Source organism: Epinephelus lanceolatus, chromosome 6, assembly GCF_041903045.1.
Source record: "Epinephelus lanceolatus isolate andai-2023 chromosome 6, ASM4190304v1, whole genome shotgun sequence".
Taxonomy (NCBI): Eukaryota; Metazoa; Chordata; class Actinopteri; order Perciformes; family Serranidae; genus Epinephelus; species Epinephelus lanceolatus.
Genome location: NC_135739.1, coordinates 40,289,886 through 40,307,898, shown reverse-complemented (window position 1 = coordinate 40,307,898; position 18,013 = coordinate 40,289,886). Strand labels below are relative to the sequence as shown.

At 40.0% G+C, this 18,013-nt stretch overlaps 1 protein-coding gene across 1 annotated transcript; it reads left to right on the top strand.

Annotated features, from left to right (window-relative positions):
* The first annotated feature begins 180 nt into the window (after window positions 1-180).
* trmt1l (tRNA methyltransferase 1-like) lies at window positions 181-17,266 on the top strand. Its single transcript, XM_033648107.2, has 16 exons — window positions 181-254; window positions 2,226-2,333; window positions 2,508-2,570; window positions 3,026-3,139; window positions 3,895-3,959; window positions 4,472-4,628; window positions 8,547-8,667; window positions 8,781-8,860; window positions 9,892-10,144; window positions 11,354-11,566; window positions 11,650-11,840; window positions 11,931-11,997; window positions 13,444-13,607; window positions 13,695-13,760; window positions 16,417-16,543; window positions 16,685-17,266. Exons 1-16 carry the CDS (start codon window positions 194-196, stop codon window positions 16,872-16,874), a joined length of 2,040 nt encoding a protein of 679 aa, XP_033503998.1. The 5' UTR covers window positions 181-193; the 3' UTR covers window positions 16,875-17,266.
* Window positions 17,267-18,013: the final 747 nt, after the last annotated feature.

Sequence of the window (18,013 nt, the reverse complement as noted above, 5' to 3'; positions counted from 1 at the left end):
AAATCTGCTGCAAGTCCATGGTTACAGATATTAAATCATAGAAGACCATCAATAATATATCAAGCAATACAAAAAGTGAACTTTGTAAGATGTGTGTATGTGAAATGCAACCGAAACTTACGTTTACAAACTGCGCAGTTTACGTAAAGTACGTACGACAGAACATTTCCTGCGTATGTTGCTGTAGTTAACAATGGCGGAGCTCAAAGAGGCAGACGCTGCTGAGCTACACCAGGAGGACGTCGATATCAAACGTAAGTTAACTGCACCCGTTTGTAGTCTGAATGCTAAATTTGGGACCTTAAAGTGGATAATAAATTGTCGTGTAGTCATCATCAGCGCTGTTCGGTGAATTCACGGAGAATATGAGTTTGTAACTGCTGAACTAAACGAGGGCCTCACCACGGAGCTCCGCCATAGGACCTAAATAGTCAACAATAACAGCGACAAAAGCGTCCTAAGCTAATATTAGCTGAACCATTGTCGTTAGTAGTATCATACGTTAGTGTGTCTCTCCGTAGAGGCTTTATTAGAGTGCTGGATTTGGGTTGCACCACAGTTTCATATGACACGGTCTCATCGCGGAGCTGCACTACAGGACCGCTCAGCTTGGACATCAACTGTCCGTTTATGAACGGCATATTAACCGTTTAATATTTACGAAGCCGCGTGCCCAGACATGTTGGTTTAACAACCAGCTAGCGTTAGGTTAGCTAAACTTCATTGTAGGATTTAGAAAGTGTGGGAAGGAGAAGATGCTGTTTGTAAATACATGATGTTAACATGTTGTTATTGTGACTAAATTATGCTCATTTGTTGTTTAATATAACAATATATGTTAATTTGTTGTGTAAACTTACAGTGGGAACAGGTACTGAGGCTATGAGACCAAATTACTACTCAAGATCTTAAATAGTCACCAAAAAGTCTCTATATCATCAATTGTTTCCTCATTTTATTGTTCTTTTAACTGTGAAAGTCAAAGGTGGAAGAAGGGTTCAGATCTTCTAGCCTACTTAAGCAAAACCAACTCTTTGGGGAAAAACAATTGTGAGAAGTAAAGTCCTGTATTCAAAACTTGAGCAAGAGTATAAAAATATTAGCTTGTAAATATAGTTGAAGTACAAAAGGAAAAATTATACATTATACAGAAGTTTCAGAGCCTTCGGGCCAGTTTCAAAGACATATTTCTATTCATCTTGGATGTTGCAACTGGTAAAGGTGGGGATAATTTTAACTGCTTATGAAGCCATTTATTAGTTATTAATCATTTGTATTAGGCAAGGGAGGATATGAAAATTGCATGTCACAATTATCCTGGCCAACATAATTGCAATTCCCGATATAACCCCTTTGATTATTAAAATATGCTCAAAACACCTAAAATGAACATGCAAGTGTGCCTCTCAGCTGTTTGTATGCAGTCTGTTTTCGTAGAATCTCTTTAATTGTTGGTTGCCCAACAGTCTTTTTGGATGCTGCTGGACATAATATTCACAATTATCCCAATAAGTTCACCACAATCAACTTTTTATTTTCAATCATGATTTTTGATAAAATTGTATCTCTTCCCATCTCTTATTTGTATTTAGAATTTGAGTCTGCAAAGTAACTAAAGTTATCAAATAAATGTAGCAGAGTAAAAAGTATAATACTTGCCTCCACAATGTAGTGGAGTAGATGTATAAAGTAAAAAAAATGAAGATACTCAAGTGAACTATCTTAGAAATACTGTCCTTGAGCTGGCTGTAATTGTTTTTTTCCCTGCAGTACCAGGAATGTAATTCTTGTAAATGCTATATTAAGAATTTCTATCTAAACATTCAAACATTCTCCGGTTGAAGTTTCTCCAGTGTCAGATTATCTGTTTTTCTGTTTTATATCACAGTAAACTGATTATATTTGAGTTACGTACTGTTGGAAACAAGAAATCATTTCACAGTTTCATTATTTTCTGAAATTTTGTAGATGAATAAAAAATCATTAGTGGCCTCACTGCCTCTGATGAATGTACCTGGATTTTTCCATCTCTGACCTTTGAAAGTGGGAGGACATAAACTGGTTTTGAAAAGTGGCCAGTCAGCCAAGACAGACACTCTTCAAACACGTTAAGCTGAACTAACGTTCTGTTTGTGGAAACAGCATTTATTGCACCATGTATTTGACAACAAAAATCAAAATAGCTTACAGATCCATCTTGTTTCCTTTCCTGTCTGTCTGTCAAGGTGGAGATGGTGGAGAGGCAATGTCAGCTGGTGACCAAGCTGGAGAACAGGCTGTGAAGACTGAAGCTGCTGCAGACAGCGATGCTAAACCTTCAACCACAACTGCTGGTGAGTTCATAAAAGCTGTTTTTGTGTATTGATTGGTGGATATGGCTTCATACCATCTGTGTTCACCGACTTGAAGGAGGAAACTTTAATGACAGGATAGTCAACTCAAACTTTGCAGATGTTTTCTGACTTCAAAGAAAAAAACTTTGAATGCTCTCCTTTTCTGCAAAACAGAGAGACACATCTCCATCCAAACTAAACTGGAGGGCCTCGAGGGGCTGGTTGACCTCAATGGTGGTAAGTTCAGTTATTCTGTAAATCTTCACCATTCTTCTCCTGTGTTTCTCTTATTTTGTGAAAAAATAAATAAATCAGATGACATAGAGGTAGAATTGGAGGACAGTTAGTCAGTTGATAGAGAATGAATCAGAAACCACTGATAATTGATTAACTGTAATTTTTGATGCAAAAGTGCCAAAATGTAACTTGTCCAAGCGCCTCAGTTGGTCATTTTTGTGGCTTTTTATGTCTCCTGTGATGGTGAACAAAATATCTTTAAGTTTTGGAGTGTTGGTCGAATATACAAGATATTTAAGATGTCATATTTGTCTTAAGAGATCTGTGATGACATGAAATTTGAAATATGTTTTTTTTTTGCATTTTACAAGCCAAAATAATCAGCAAATTAAGCAATAATGATAATAATTGTTAGTTGCAACCCTGCTAATTGATTTTGTGTTTCCACTCATCAGCGGGACGGAAGTCGTGTCCTCTGTGCCCTGAGGAGAAGTTTAAAGCCTGCTACAGCCACAAGCTCCGGCGACACCTGCAGAACCTCCATTGGAAAGTCTATGTGGAGTTTGAAGGTAGGAATATGAAACACATACACACTCACACTGAAGCTGGCCGATCAGGTCTGGCTCATAATCGTTGTTCTAGTTCATTCCAAAGGTGTTAGATGGGGTTGAGGTCGGGACTCTGTACGATAGAGACTGATACAGAGAGTGAAACAGAATGTTGAGTTCACGTCATCAGGATGGTCTCACCAGGCTACTGTGCAGACCAATCAAGTTCCTTAAAACCAAACTGGGAAAACCATTTCTTAATGGGGCTGGCTTTGTGCAAGGGGACAAACAGGTCCTGAAATGAAGTTGCAAGCACCCCGTTGCCCAAATGTTTTTTGCATTTTTTAGCTGCAACCAGCAGCTCTATAGCCTACTCTGTCTGTCGGTCGGTTACCCCACCCTTTGATAGCCAAAATCTTTGCCCTAGGGGGTTGAAATTTGTTAATAGCTAATAGCTAATAATATTAGCTATTAGCTAGCAGCTAATTGGTAGCTGGCCAGTGTAGCCTATGAGCAGCTCCAGAGTACATGGACAGAAGTACACATACTTTTGGCCACATATTGTAGGATGCCTACTTAAAACTGGAATGTCTGAATAAGTAAACAAAGCTAAAATTAGTCATGTCCAGATCTGTTTACAGAAAACACAGAAAACTGTGTGAACGTATCATCTACTGATATCTTGGTCTCAGTAAATCAAGCTGACTGTGAAGACGCTCATCAAATCTGAATTCAAACAACATAATTACTGACCTTTGACCCTTGACCTTTAACAGGCCAGAAGATGTGCATCTGCCACCTGCCCTGCAGAAACCTGAAGCCCAGCCTGAGTGGAGATCCGGTGAGAAATTAGACACACGCTATCTGCAGATCAAGTTCCCTTCAGCTTGGAACAATACTGACTGCCCTGTGGCTTCAAGCTGCATCACCACAGATGGACCTTTCATGTCGATCCCTTTTCACTTTTCACAAACTTGTCTTAAGCATAAATGTTATTGTGCTGCAGAAATGCTTTATTTTAAGGTTCCTGTCATTTCTGATTTTTTTTTTTATTTTTACGTAGCATCTTTATTTTGATTATAACATCAATATCGTGAACTAGAAGAAAGATTTCCAAACAGAACCTCTAAATCCTCCCATGCCCAGCCTATACAAACACACAAACAAGACTAAATACAAAGTGGCTTGCTTAGAAATAAAGATAAAGAATTAATTTTTAAAAAAGGCAAAGCAACAAAGTACAAAAACACAACTCCCACACAGAAATAAACATCATCAGTGTGCTTCTACCTCATCCTGTCACTAACATATTTATCAAAGAAATATACTAATATTCTGTCATTTTCTGTCCAGGCCTCAGGGAGACACGTGGCTCACTACCACTGTGTGGTGTGTTCTGTCACCATCGCCCGCAAGACGGATATGATCAGCCATCTGAAGCGACATGTCAACAAAGGAGAGACTGAAGCCAGCTACTCAGGGAGCTCAGACGTGCCGTTTGAGGAGCCGGGTAATGAACACTGACACAGTCTTGGCACAAATGCTTCACTGGACAGATGTGGGGAGATATGGAGACAGATTTAAAAAAATGGTCAGAATTAAAGTAGACTTTCAGTCCCCTGTTCAGGTTAAAGGGGAACTATGATGTGTTTTCTTATTTTGTGCCATATACAGTACAGGCCAAAAGTTTGGACACACCTTCTCATTCAATGCGTTTTCTTTATTTTCATGACTATTTACATTGTAGATTCTCACTGAAGGCATCAAAACTATGAATGAACACATGTGGAGTTATGTACTTAACAAAAAAAGGTGAAATAACTGAAAACATGTTTTATATTCTAGTTTCTTCAAAATAGCCACCCTTTGCTCTGATTACTGCTTTGCACACTCTTGGCATTCTCTCCATGAGCTTTAAGAGGTAGTCACCTGAAATGGTTTTCCAACAGTCTTGAAGGAGTTCCCAGAGGTGTTTAGCACTTGTTGGCCCCTTTGCCTTCACTCTGCGGTCCAGCTCACCCCAAACCATCTCGATTGGGTTCAGGTCCGGTGACTGTGGAGGCCAGGTCATCTGCCGCAGCACTCCATCACTCTCCTTCTTGGTCAAATAGCCCTTACACAGCCTGGAGGTGTGTTTGGGGTCATTGTCCTGTTGAAAAATAAATGATCGTCCAACTAAACGCAAACCGGATGGGATGGCATGTCGCTGCAGGATGCTGTGGTAGCCATGCTGGTTCAGTGTGCCTTCAATTTTGAATAAATCCCCAACAGTGTCACCAGCAAAACACCCCCACACCATCACACCTCCTCCTCCATGCTTCACAGTGGGAACCAGGCATGTGGAATCCATCCGTTCACCTTTTCTGCGTCTCACAAAGACACGGCGGTTGGAACCAAAGATCTCAAATTTGGACTCATCAGACCAAAGCACAGATTTCCACTGGTCTAATGTCCATTCCTTGTGTTTCTTGGCCCAAACAAATCTCTTCTGCTTGTTGCCTCTCCTTAGCAGTGGTTTCCTAGCAGCTATTTGACCATGAAGGCCTGATTGGCGCAGTCTCCTCTTAACAGTTGTTCTAGAGATGGGTCTGCTGCTAGAACTCTGTGTGGCATTCATCTGGTCTCTGATCTGAGCTGCTGTTAACTTGCCATTTCTGAGGCTGGTGACTCGGATGAACTTATCCTCAGAAGCAGAGGTGACTCTTGGTCTTCCTTTCCTGGGTCGGTCCTCATGTGTGCCAGTTTCGTTGTAGCGCTTGATGGTTTTTGCGACTCCACTTGGGGACACATTTAAAGTTTTTGCAATTTTCCGGACTGACTGACCTTCATTTCTTAAAGTAATGATGGCCACTCGTTTTTCTTTAGTTAGCTGATTGGTTCTTGCCATAATATGAATTTTAACAGTTGTCCAATAGGGCTGTCGGCTGTGTATTAACCTGACTTCTGCACAACACAACTGATGGTCCCAACCCCATTGATAAAGCAAGAAATTCCACTAATTAACCCTGATAAGGCACACCTGTGAAGTGGAAACCATTTCAGGTGACCACCTCTTGAAGCTCATCGAGAGAATGCCAAGAGTGTGCAAAGCAGTAATCAGAGCAAAGGGTGGCTATTTTGAAGAAACTAGAATATAAAACATGTTTTCAGTTATTTCACCTTTTTTTGTTAAGTACATAACTCCACATGTGTTCATTCATAGTTTTGATGCCTTCAGTGAGAATCTACAATGTAAATAGTCATGAAAATAAAGAAAACGCATTGAATGAGAAGGTGTGTCCAAACTTTTGGCCTGTACTGTATGTACTGTTCCAATGTCAGATTTTTTACATTAAGCCATTCTCCCAGCTGCAATGACAGTGCAGGGACGCTGAGATATTGAAGATTTGGAAACACTGAGAAATCAGAGCAGACTGAGCCTTTTTTTTGGGAAGGGCTTTATGAGATAGGCGCTAAAATGGAGCCTCTTACACAGAGGGTGAATACGGGTGTTCCAGCACAGACAGTATGAGAAAAATAAAGTGTTTTTTGACCATTAAAATATGCAACCATTTTCTAGTAGAAACTCAAAATACAAGTATGAATCTAAGCAAAAAATGAGTATAATAGGTCCCCTTTAGGATCCAAAAATCCTGGATCCTAGACTTTACATAATGCAGCTCTATACTCTGTCTTTGTCGGACCTTCCCTGGTGAACACCCACATCCTTCACACTCCACACCTCCAGTTTGTCACACAGTTTTTTGGTTAATACTCTCCAGGCTCAAGCTGCTTATTTCTCTTATTCAGTTCAGTTCTTTATTGTCCCACTAGGGGAAAATCAGCTTGCAGCGGAGCACAGATAAACAATAACATTAAACATGTAACAGTACACCAATAAAGCCTGCTAAGTGTGAGCAAAAAGTACAAAGTAAAAATTACTCTTTGTGCAAATGAAGCATGTTTATTGAATTTGGGACAAAGGGGAATTTTAAATCTGTCGCACTTTGCTCAAGTGACACCCGGCCCTGAACTCCCTAAAATCCTTCCTTGTTTCCTTGAGATGTGGCCATAAAAGATGTCAAGGAGGACAAGGAGGATTCTTGCTTGCTGATAATCTTGCTGACCACCTAACAATGTTACCCGGTCTTTTTTTTTTTTGGTTGTCATACCAGGATCCCCATGAAAACATAAAACATCTAACCGCATAAATAAACATTTACAGCCTGGTTCAAAAAACAGTTTTGGTCTCTGTAGATAATTTCAACTTTCATGACTAGTGTACAGGTTGTGATTTTTTTTTTGTAAATTACCCATTTACATTTTATTAATGCCCAAAGTTACGCATATATTACAGCGAGGCAACCTGAGTTACAGGCTGTCTACAAGGCATCGCCACAGTCTGTGAGTCCAGTGCACCCCTGACTCCTCCACAGCTCCACCCTTTCATCCAAAATATGGTCACTTCTGGCTCCCAAAATAACAAGATGGCGACAGCCGAAATGCCAAACTGAAGGCTTCAAAACTGTCAGTCACAGACGCTGTGTCCATTATTTGTATAGTCTATGTATCAGACTAGATATCCAGTTTTGGTCACTTGCATATCATAATAAGACGATACAATAGGATCAAGAGTCACAAACATAAGCTTTTTTTTCACTGTTGTCCTTGAGTGAAATAAACAAATTTCTACACTAGTTTCACATATTTACAGTATATAGTGGACAACTTGAATGTGAAAGTAGAACTTTGCAGTTCCCCTCAGCTTTAAAGAGATTTTGGATTTTTACAGTAAGTTCTAGCTCACTGTTTATCTGTCGGGCCCACAACTTTATTGATTCATTCTCACTGCTCTCATAGTGCCATTTTCAGAGAAAAAGCTGTAAAACGCTATAGTACACTACCTGCTCAGTAGCAAACAGACACAGTTAGAGACTAGCTGATGAATATATTGGAGCATTAAAGAGACAGATATTGTTCTCTTTGGGCATCTCTTTGTTTACAGGTTTATCTAGGATACAGGGTTTTGGGCATTGCTCACATCTAGCCAATTCCATGTTGCCGTAGCACAGAAATAATCAAACTTCTGAGAAAACGTTGTCAAAACAAGGATTCATTTCTATATGCTGTGGAGACATCCAGAACCTTCCATTTTATGAGACTCAGTTATTAGCTGGTTGCATCTACACTGCCACTGTCTCTACATCTGCTGAAGACATGCTTTATGTTCAAACACCAGTTGCTGCACCATATTAAAAAGCTCTTACTGTAACCATGTGCTCCTTAGTCCAGATCCTGCCTCAGTCATGCTCTCTGTTGAGGCACCATATAGAGCTTCAAGTTGTATAATCCTCAGAGATTCCTCTATGGATGGTTTTGCACAAAAAAAAAAGTAATGATACTGTGATGACTTTTCTGAGTGATTGCAATGTGTAATGTGTGTCGGCAGCTCCGTCTGGTCAGGCGTATGAAATCATGAAAGAACTTGGAACCAACGTCCAGCTCCTCCCAAACCACACCACCCCTCAGAAGAGTGACACCTACTTCAACCGCAAGATGAAGACCAACAGGTCAGCATCATTCACATGAGACTTTAGCTCTTATAAATATACGCGTGTGTGCAGTTTTTTTTAAACTTTGATTGCAACCATCCTTTTAAGCAGAGTTTGTGTGTGTATTTTAGGCAGCTGGTGTTTTGTTCGCTCGCTGTTCTGGCGGAGGAGAGAAGCCCGATCGAGTGTCTGGATGCTTTTGGAGCCACAGGTGAGATTGAATTAACCATTTTATACTATATTATGTTAATATGTTACACTGATTTTTATGCAGCATTAATCACACCACTGACACTTTAATGTCCAAATGCTCATGTGAAGTGTCTATCTCGTACTTTAGTCATATTATAGTGTTTTGTTCCTCTTATTAGTTCATTGTTATTCTTCTCTATTTGTCTGTGTTGCTGTGTTTGTGCTGCAGCAACAACCAAATTATGTGTAAATTATGTCACATTTAGGGCTGCACTCAAATCTACTGTGACAAAAATTCCAGCAGATTTTTTGCAGTAATAAAAACCTGTGGTGGTGTGATCAAGTAATAAATGGTGTAATTTATCCCAAATATCTTATTTTCAAAAAGCAAATGGAAAAAAGGCTTCCAATTGTTGAGATGTTTTCATCTGTTATTACCAAAAAATTACATATTTTAAAAAATTATTTCAGGTATCCCTTAGTAGATTCTAGTGGAGTCACATTCCTGCGAATAAGAGGAATTATTTTACCTGTCGACTGAGTTTTGAGCATAGTACTTAGTTTTGTAAATGTAGGTCAGACCCGACAAGCCATTTTGTTACGGGCATTTTGTGATAGGGGGATAGAGTAATTTATTAACAGAAAAAATGAGAGACACTGACTGTTGCAGCTCCAGCTTAAAGAAATTAACATCTTGAGGTCTGAATCTGAGACCAATAAGCGTGTTAATGGTTCTTTGCTGTGAAGATTGATTATCAAGTTAAACCACATAAGAATCTGAATCGGGTTTATTTTCATGTAGATTTTCAATGTACAAGGACTTTGCCTAGGTACAGTATTAAGTAAGAGAAAAGCAAAAAGGAAACAAGTACTGCAAGTCAAGAATCTTGAATAGAACAAAAACATTAAAAACATATGTCAAACATATTTTAAAATGGAAAGAGCAGAAAGTATACATTTACATTGTGCCTTGGAAGTATTGGTTGAGGAAATATTTCCGGACCTTCACTTCAACACTCCCCTCTCTCTGTGTCTCTCTCTGTCACTCAGGGATTATGGGCCTCCAGTGGGCGAAGCACCTTCGTAATGCAGTCAAAGTGACCATAACAGACATCAGCGACACATGCGTCAAAATGATCAAAGAGAACTGTGAACTCAACCATATCCGGGTGGACGGAGGCTCTCGAGGTCCCCGGGGGCCCGATGGGACCAGCAGTGAAGGAGAGGGAGCGCCCATCGCTACAGTGGAAGTCGCCAAGATGGATGCCAACGTCACCATGCACCTGTGGCCCTTTGACTACATGTAAGTAGGAAGATTTTTATCAACGTTGAAATCAATTTATCTTATTTATCAGATTAGTTTGAGTAATTTATCAATACTTGCTGACATGCGGTTAGGTGGAAAAGGACGAATACATATTTATAGTTATCATTTAGCCTTTATTCTGTAAAAATAACTGCAAAAACTTATGGAAAAGAAAGTACTTTAAAGTACAATCTAAAAATGACAAAAACATGTTTGAATCTGTCCCATTTATATTAAGTCTGGTGATATTTACTATTTTTCCTCTTGTCACCAAATCCTTCATGTTCAGACTCAAACTAACAGTGACTGAATCTACTGACAAGTATTGTGTGAGTATCATAGAGCTCCATTGTTGTTAAAACATATCAGTGAGCCACAATGTTGCACTGGGTGACATGTCCCTTCACCACTATGAACACACACAGTAGTTCATTTTAGCTCAATCCCACATACACCGTCCTGCTGCACCAAATACTCACGAGAGCACCAAATGTGGATCGTCACCAACAAATGCACTATTTCCTCCTGTTTGTTTGATAAAAACTATAGTAAGCAGCTGTTTTGGGAAAAAACTGAAACTTTTAAAAAATTAAACTATATATTTATGTTTTGAAGATTTACTTCTTCAGTAGAAGTCAGAAAGTTTTGCAAGATGGACTTACACATTTGAGATTTGATGACAACAAGACAAATACAGAATAGTCCCAGAAATACTGCAAAAGTAGCAGCCAGGATCTGATTATCTTAATCTAAAATTGATTAAATTATTGATTACATCCATTTTTCAATCATGTTTTTTTTATTTCATTTTCATTTCATGTTCATTTTTTAATAAAAGGAAAAAATGACCTGCTGAGGCTCCCTGTATGGTTCAAACGTACACATTAATGTTTCAATCCTTCTTTGTAGATCGGTTTTTGAAAATATTTTTGAAATTTCATTGATTATATCAGGTGTTTTTCTACTAGATGGATAGTGTGTTTTTTGTAGTGGCTTGATTTCTGTGCTTCTTTCAAGAAATATTACCAATTAATTTTTTTACCCCATTAATGGACTTTTTCACTAGTTATAATGTGTCTAGCTTGTCTGTCAAAGGGGATTAGCCTGGGTGCATTTTTTTTATACTGCAGAATAATAAAGACAACTGCTTTCTAAATATTTGCTGTTAGATATTTAAGAAGTTACTTTATCTCTTGAATCTTTCAGTCATTTGGATCCATTCGGGACAGCAGTGAACTACCTGGATGCGGCCTTCAGAAACGTCCGGAACCTGGGGATCATCTCTGTGACATCCACAGACACAGGCTCTCTGTACGCCAAGTCTCCCAATGTCACCCTGCGTCACTATGGCTGTCACATAGTACGCACTGAGTATTACAAAGAGCTAGCTGCACGCATGGTGGTAGCCACTGTGGCCAGGTAAGACTTTAAATTCTTGATGTACGTCTAACCCAATGTGGTACTAAGATTAGAGAAAACGTACTTCTCGCTGTCTGTTGTAGAGCTGCAGCTCGCTGTAATAAAGGCATTGAGGTGCTGCTGGCGGTGGCGTTGGAGCATTTCGTCCTGGTGGTGGTGAGAGTCCTCAGAGGACCTACACAGGCTGACGAGTCAGCAAAGAAGTTAAAGAAACTGGTCCATTGTCAGTGGTGTGAGGAGAGAGTCTTCCTCAAACAGGGAAACATGGTGGATGGTGAGTTGTTAAATTTTCTGCAGAGAATACGTACAGGAAACTGCGGTAGATACAGAAAGTAAATCATGTCTTTATTCGTATTTCCTGCAGACACGCTGCCCTGTAATTGCCATGGAAGTCTGCCTGGAAAGACAGCGGTGCAGCTGGGACCATTATGGTAAACCTCTCAGCACCACTGCCCACAGCAGCATCAGTCACAGACAGACACACCTCACTGAGCTGAGAAGTCACTGAAAACTGTATCTAATCCAGCAAGCCTCAGCCATCTGGTGGCAGCACCGACTGGAGATGCTTTCACACCTGCCCTGTTTGGTTTGGTTCAATCGAACTCAAGTTCATTTGCCCCCTAAGTGTGGTTTGTTTGGGCAGGTGTGAACACAGCAATCACATTTGGGTGCTTACCAAAGAACCGGACCTTCAGACCTTCTTGAAGCGGTGGTCTCAGTCCTGTTACAAATAAACTCTTGTGCGGTTTGTTTGTGTTGAGAACGTGTTCCAACCTTGATCCAAACCAACTGCAGTCACATTACACATTGTTTGGGTTAAACATGCATGAGCATGTTACAGTCCCAGAGGATTATTAATGTGCGCCTCCTCCTGTACTGCCTTAATATGCACATTCAGCACATCCAATACATCAAAACATTGTTTTCTAGTTGGAGCCTCGTTTTCAAACTGTACAATTTGACTAAAATGAACAATGTGAGCAATGCAGTCTGAAAGCACCCTAAATGCAAAAATGATGACTACTGAGTTGCAGCTGACACTGCCATCGATTACATTTACATGCACAAAAAATATTCCGGTTTTTGCCCTTATTCCCAAAGAGACCATATTCCTACTAACCGTGGCTAATGAAAATGAACATTCATCCATTCATTATCCCCTCCACTTATCCAGGCACATGTTTGCAGTGAGGCTGGAGCCTATCCCAGCTGACACTGGGCAAGAGGCAGGGTACACCCTGGATTCACACCTTTTTTAGAGTCACCAATTAACCTGACCTTTATGTCTTTGGATTGTGGAAGGAAGCTGGAGAACCCAGAGAAAACCCACACTGACACAGTTAGAACATGCAAACTCCACACAGAAGGGCCCCAGCCGGCAGGCAGATTCTAACCCGCAACCCTCTTGCTGTGGAGACAGCGCTAACCATTGCACCACCGTGCCGTCCTGAAAATGAATGTATCCAGTAATATTACCATTTACATGCAGCTGTGTGTACTGCGATTAACGTGGCCTAACATGTTGTTTATCACGTCAAAATATGAAAAAAGTCACTTGTGCCAGCATTTTTTCAAAGTTTTTCACCAAATTCAACCTTCATCTTTCATTCCTTCAGCTGCCTTCTTGAAAAGGTCAATGTTGCAATATTTGAGCATATCCAAAAACCTGTTGATACCTCCCAAAAATGGGAGTTTGTGTCATTTGATTCTTCTCCTGTTGGGCCAAAATTATTTTAAATGTAAATATACATGTCTGGATTATACTGTTTTTATCTCTGTTAAAGTGTCCATTATTGAAGGAAATAAGGAAAGCATCACTATAACGTCTGATTTCAAACTTGCAGTGTGTGTGTGTGTTTGTGTGTGTTTGTGTTCAGGTCTGGTCCTTTGTTTAACACGGGCTTCCTGAGGAGGATGCTGTCTGCAGCGGTGAAGCACAGCATGGACGACATCCAGCCGCTTGTCAAAACTCTGATCTGCGAGTCCGAGTGCACCACCCTCAAGTCTTTAGTCCATGGGCCGTCCGCTCTCACCAACCAGGGTAAAACATCCCACCTCATCTGTCATGTGTGTCTGATGTTTGTATCAAGAAACCCCTTGTTTACAGAATAATGTTTCCTCTCTGCAGTGGAGTGTGGAGTCGTCATTAAGACCTTACAGAGCGGAGAGGAGTCGGGTCCTGCTGAGCAGTCTGGTGAGTCAGTCACAGGTTTGTTTTTATTGAGAATAGGAACTAGCCTTATTGGCCAAACATGCATACAAGTTGTCGTTGGATTTTTCCCAACTATATACGTATATTGTGTGGAAAACCAGGTTTGTTTTTTTGGTGCTCAAAACTAGCTTGTACGTGTTTCTTTAGGGTTGAAAGAAATATGATGATAGAACTTTGATTATCCCGAGGGAAATTGTTGTACAGCAGTTGCATAACAAAGTTAGGAATCCAAAGTGGGCCGTCTCAGTTTATCAATGGTCTCTGGTTATACTCTATTATATCAGCACTATTATATCAACTTTTCCTCGCTGTTGTGTTCCAGCCCAAAAATTCATGTAAATACATCTTAAAATGAAGATTAATTCACTTAGATAAAGTCACACAGCAGAGGGGAGCTACTTCCTCTGGAGCTGTACCCAATGATCAATAAATACAACCCTCCCCTTTTCTCTTTGGTCAGTGATGTACATCCCCACAAGACTGGTGGAGGCTGCGCAGCCATTGGTCACTTTCAGAGCCAAGTTCTGCTGATAATGTTAGCTTGTAAAACGTCTTTAAATTGGGAGCCAATTAATTGGTCAAACCTTTTAATTGTCTGAGCTCTTGTTAAAGTTGTTACAAAGGTGGCAGCACCAGTTTGGCCATTTTAACATATATTCAGTAATGTTAATTTCAAAGCATGTGTCATACAGACATGGCTGTTCCTCAGACAAATTGATGAGGTGATCCTCTCTTTCCTCTGTCCGAAACTTTGATGGCAGATGGCTAGTTAGCTAGCTAACTAGCTTGCTAATTTCACCATGTTTTTAAAGGTAACGTTAGAGTGGTTACTGAAAATGAAAGTTTTCCCTCATATGATGATACCAATGTGCATTCCTATGCTGTGACAAGAGTGTGTGCATGAAGCAATTAGTTTTTAAAATTTACTCATGTAGCAGCTAGCTAGTTAGCCAGCTAGCTTGCTAATTCCACCATGCTATCATGCTACACTGGTTACATAAAATGATTATCAGCACCTATTCATTTTAAAAGAGCAATGGCCAATGGGGAAACCCTGTGTCTTACATCATCACTTGGTGCAACGTCATCACTCACTCTCACTCAGTGATGGGCAGACACTTTTTTACAGCTGGCCTCCCATGCTGCAGTCCAGCCAAAAACTATTCAGGCTGGCATGCAGAAATTAATGGTATACCCTCTATAGTTCTCACTGGTATGCTCATGAGCTTGAAGTCTCCCTTCTGTTTTTTAAAATTAAAATTTAATATTAAAATAATTTCTTTCAATTATGTCTCCGGCCACTGCTGGAGCAGAGGTGTTATGTTTGGGTTGTCCATCCATTCCATTCTCTTGAATGCGATATCTCAAGAACACCTTGAGGATATTTCTTCAGATTTGGCACAAATGTCCACTTTGACTCAGAAATGAACTCATTAGATTTTGGTGGTCAAAGCCTAGGTCAAGGTCACTGTGAACTTGCCTACATCTCGTTCTTGTGAATGCAGTATCTCAAGAAGGCCTTGCGGTAGTTTCCTCAAATATGGCACAAATGTCCACCTGGACTGAAGAATGAACTGATTCAGATTTGGTGGGAGAAGGTCAAAGGACAGTGGTCACTGTGACCTCAGAAAAACTGTGACAGAACTTAAAATAAATGTCTGATAGAATAGAATAATGAAGTGATGACATTTTCTATCCAAAAGGTCAAATGTTAATTTCACTGTGACATCATCATGTTCTGCAAAAATACTTTTCTGGACATAATTCAACACCATAACTCAGGAACAGAAGGAGAGACATTTGGTCAGATACTGAATTGGTGACACTAATCTTGGGTGTCCACCTTGAAACTGTGCTGATTGTATAGATTTTCTGTGCTTCTGGATGGAAGATGCATGTGAAGTATCCATGTTTTTACAGACATAGATGTAAACAGCAAGTGCAGTTGGTTCACAAATAGGCAAACAACCACAAGCAATTCTGCCCCCCCCCCCCCCCCCTTTTATTTACAGGATTTAAAACCAATATATCATAGACCAATAACAGAGTATCACAGAGAGGGGCTAGTTAACAAGGAAAACTAGGAAGAGCAGGGGCTTCCTCTCACTTTGCAGGACAGACCTGTTACACTTTGTAGCTCCATTTCTATCCTCTAGAGAGCAGTGTAGCTCAACTGTGTTGTACACTCAACAGAGAATTTACAATGTTGAAGCTTTGCAGGGAAAACATAAATGTGAATGATTTCTTGAACCTCTTACGCTCTTGGTTTTATCTTCTTCAGTTTCTTGTACTTCCAGAACAGCCTTTTCCCAAACTGTATGAGACTAACAGGTTCTGCATTTTATTTTTGCTTGTTCAAACACCTCACTGAAGCTTAAAGGTACAAAAACTCCTTGTTTTTCTACAGCTGCAGCATCACAACAAATGGAAATATTCCAGATGTCTTGTGCATTATGTTATATGCATTTCCCCAAAATTCAGTCCGACTGATAAGGTGTCTTTGGAAACTTTGAGATCTTCACTAGAATGTAAAATAAAGCTACGAAGGTCTGCGCCTTGTACGGTCTGAAGTTTGTAAAATGGAGTCACTGCTGCAGTTCAGTTTCTTGTTCAGATCTAATATTTAGTTTTCATGCAGGGAAGAGGAAGACGGGAGAAGAGTCTGGGAACGTAGTGAAGAAGCTGAAGTGTGATGCATCTCTGGATCACCCACCCTTCTACTACAGCATCCACCGCCACAGCATCAGAGGCATGAACATGCCAAAGTAAGAGATGTTTGACCTCAGGAATCCTGAAAAATATAGACTAACCCCAGACCAATCCTTTAAAATTCTATAGAAATACTTAAGAAAATATACATCTTTGAATACATTTACTGTATAATACCTTTTTTTTTCTCTTCAAAGATTGAACAAGTTTCTTCAGTACCTGACAGAGGCCAGCTTCAGGGTGAGTCGCACTCACTTCGACCCAACGGGAGTTCGAACCGACGCCACACTGGAGCAGTTTAAATCTGTCCTCACCAAGTACAGCGTCCCCACATACACCAACAGCTCCACCACTCAGACGAGCGTAAGCACGGAGAAGACAGTGTGAAAGAAACAAGCAGGAACAAGGTCGACTCAAACTTTCCACGCTTTGAAAACAAAATGGGTATTTTCGTCTTGTTTCTACTGCACCTCTGCTGTTTCTGTTAACCTAAACAAAGTTCTGACTGCACTGATACCTAAAGCAAACCCACCGACTGCTCTCTGTGGACGCGCTTTAACTAGAACAAAAAAGAAACTCTGTAATCAAACCAAAACTGATTTTTATTTAAAATGCAAACCAAACTGATCCTGCAGCACAGATGAGCCCAATGTTTCTGCTGTTTCTCTATTTATTTCAGATTTCTCTTGAAAAGTTTGTTTTTATTTTCTAGCTGGTTTATTGTCTTTTTCTGTTTCTCTTGTCTTATAAAAACATAATAAAAATCTCTCTGCAAAGCCTGAATTTGCTGATTTCTTAGATAAATGTTGTCCTGTTATTCTTTATTTAGTCTGAGAGAGACAAACATGCACAGGTTGTTCAAGTTACACATCAGACTCTGTGTTCCACAATTAAAATAAAATGACAGTGTTATTTTGGTTGCATTAAGCACAGAACAATCACAGTTGTTTCGTAACAGCATAATTTGGAACTTGAAGCAAAGATTGCTTCATTATTCAATATAATATAATGTATATATATATCATATATGTATATTTAAGTTGTGGTGAAGCTGCTTTGGGTGAAAAGCTAATCTGTGTTTTTGTTGAGCTGTGTGTGAACGTGTCTTTATGTTGTAGCTGGAGATTCTCTCTTGGGACGGTCAGTAGGCCGGCCCCAGATGTCCTAAGGCTCCTATAAGGTTCATATGTCACAAGCATATAGAGCGCTGAACCACAGAGTGATTTATACACAGGCAACAAGATTTTCAAATGGCTTCTCTGAGTGACAGGTAGCCAGTGTAAGGATTTTAGAACTGGACCAATGTGGTCATATTTTCCTAGTTTTTGTCAGGACCTGAGCAGCAGCATTCTGAGCAAGCTGAAGTTGCCAAAGAGCTTGTTTTAAAGGCCTACAAACAGGCCACTGGAGTCATCTAATCTACTGGAAATAAAGGCATTTGTAAGCCTTTCAAGGTCTTGCTTTGACATTATTCCTCTGACTCTAGCAATGTTTTTTAGATGGTGGTAGGCAGATGACATTACTGA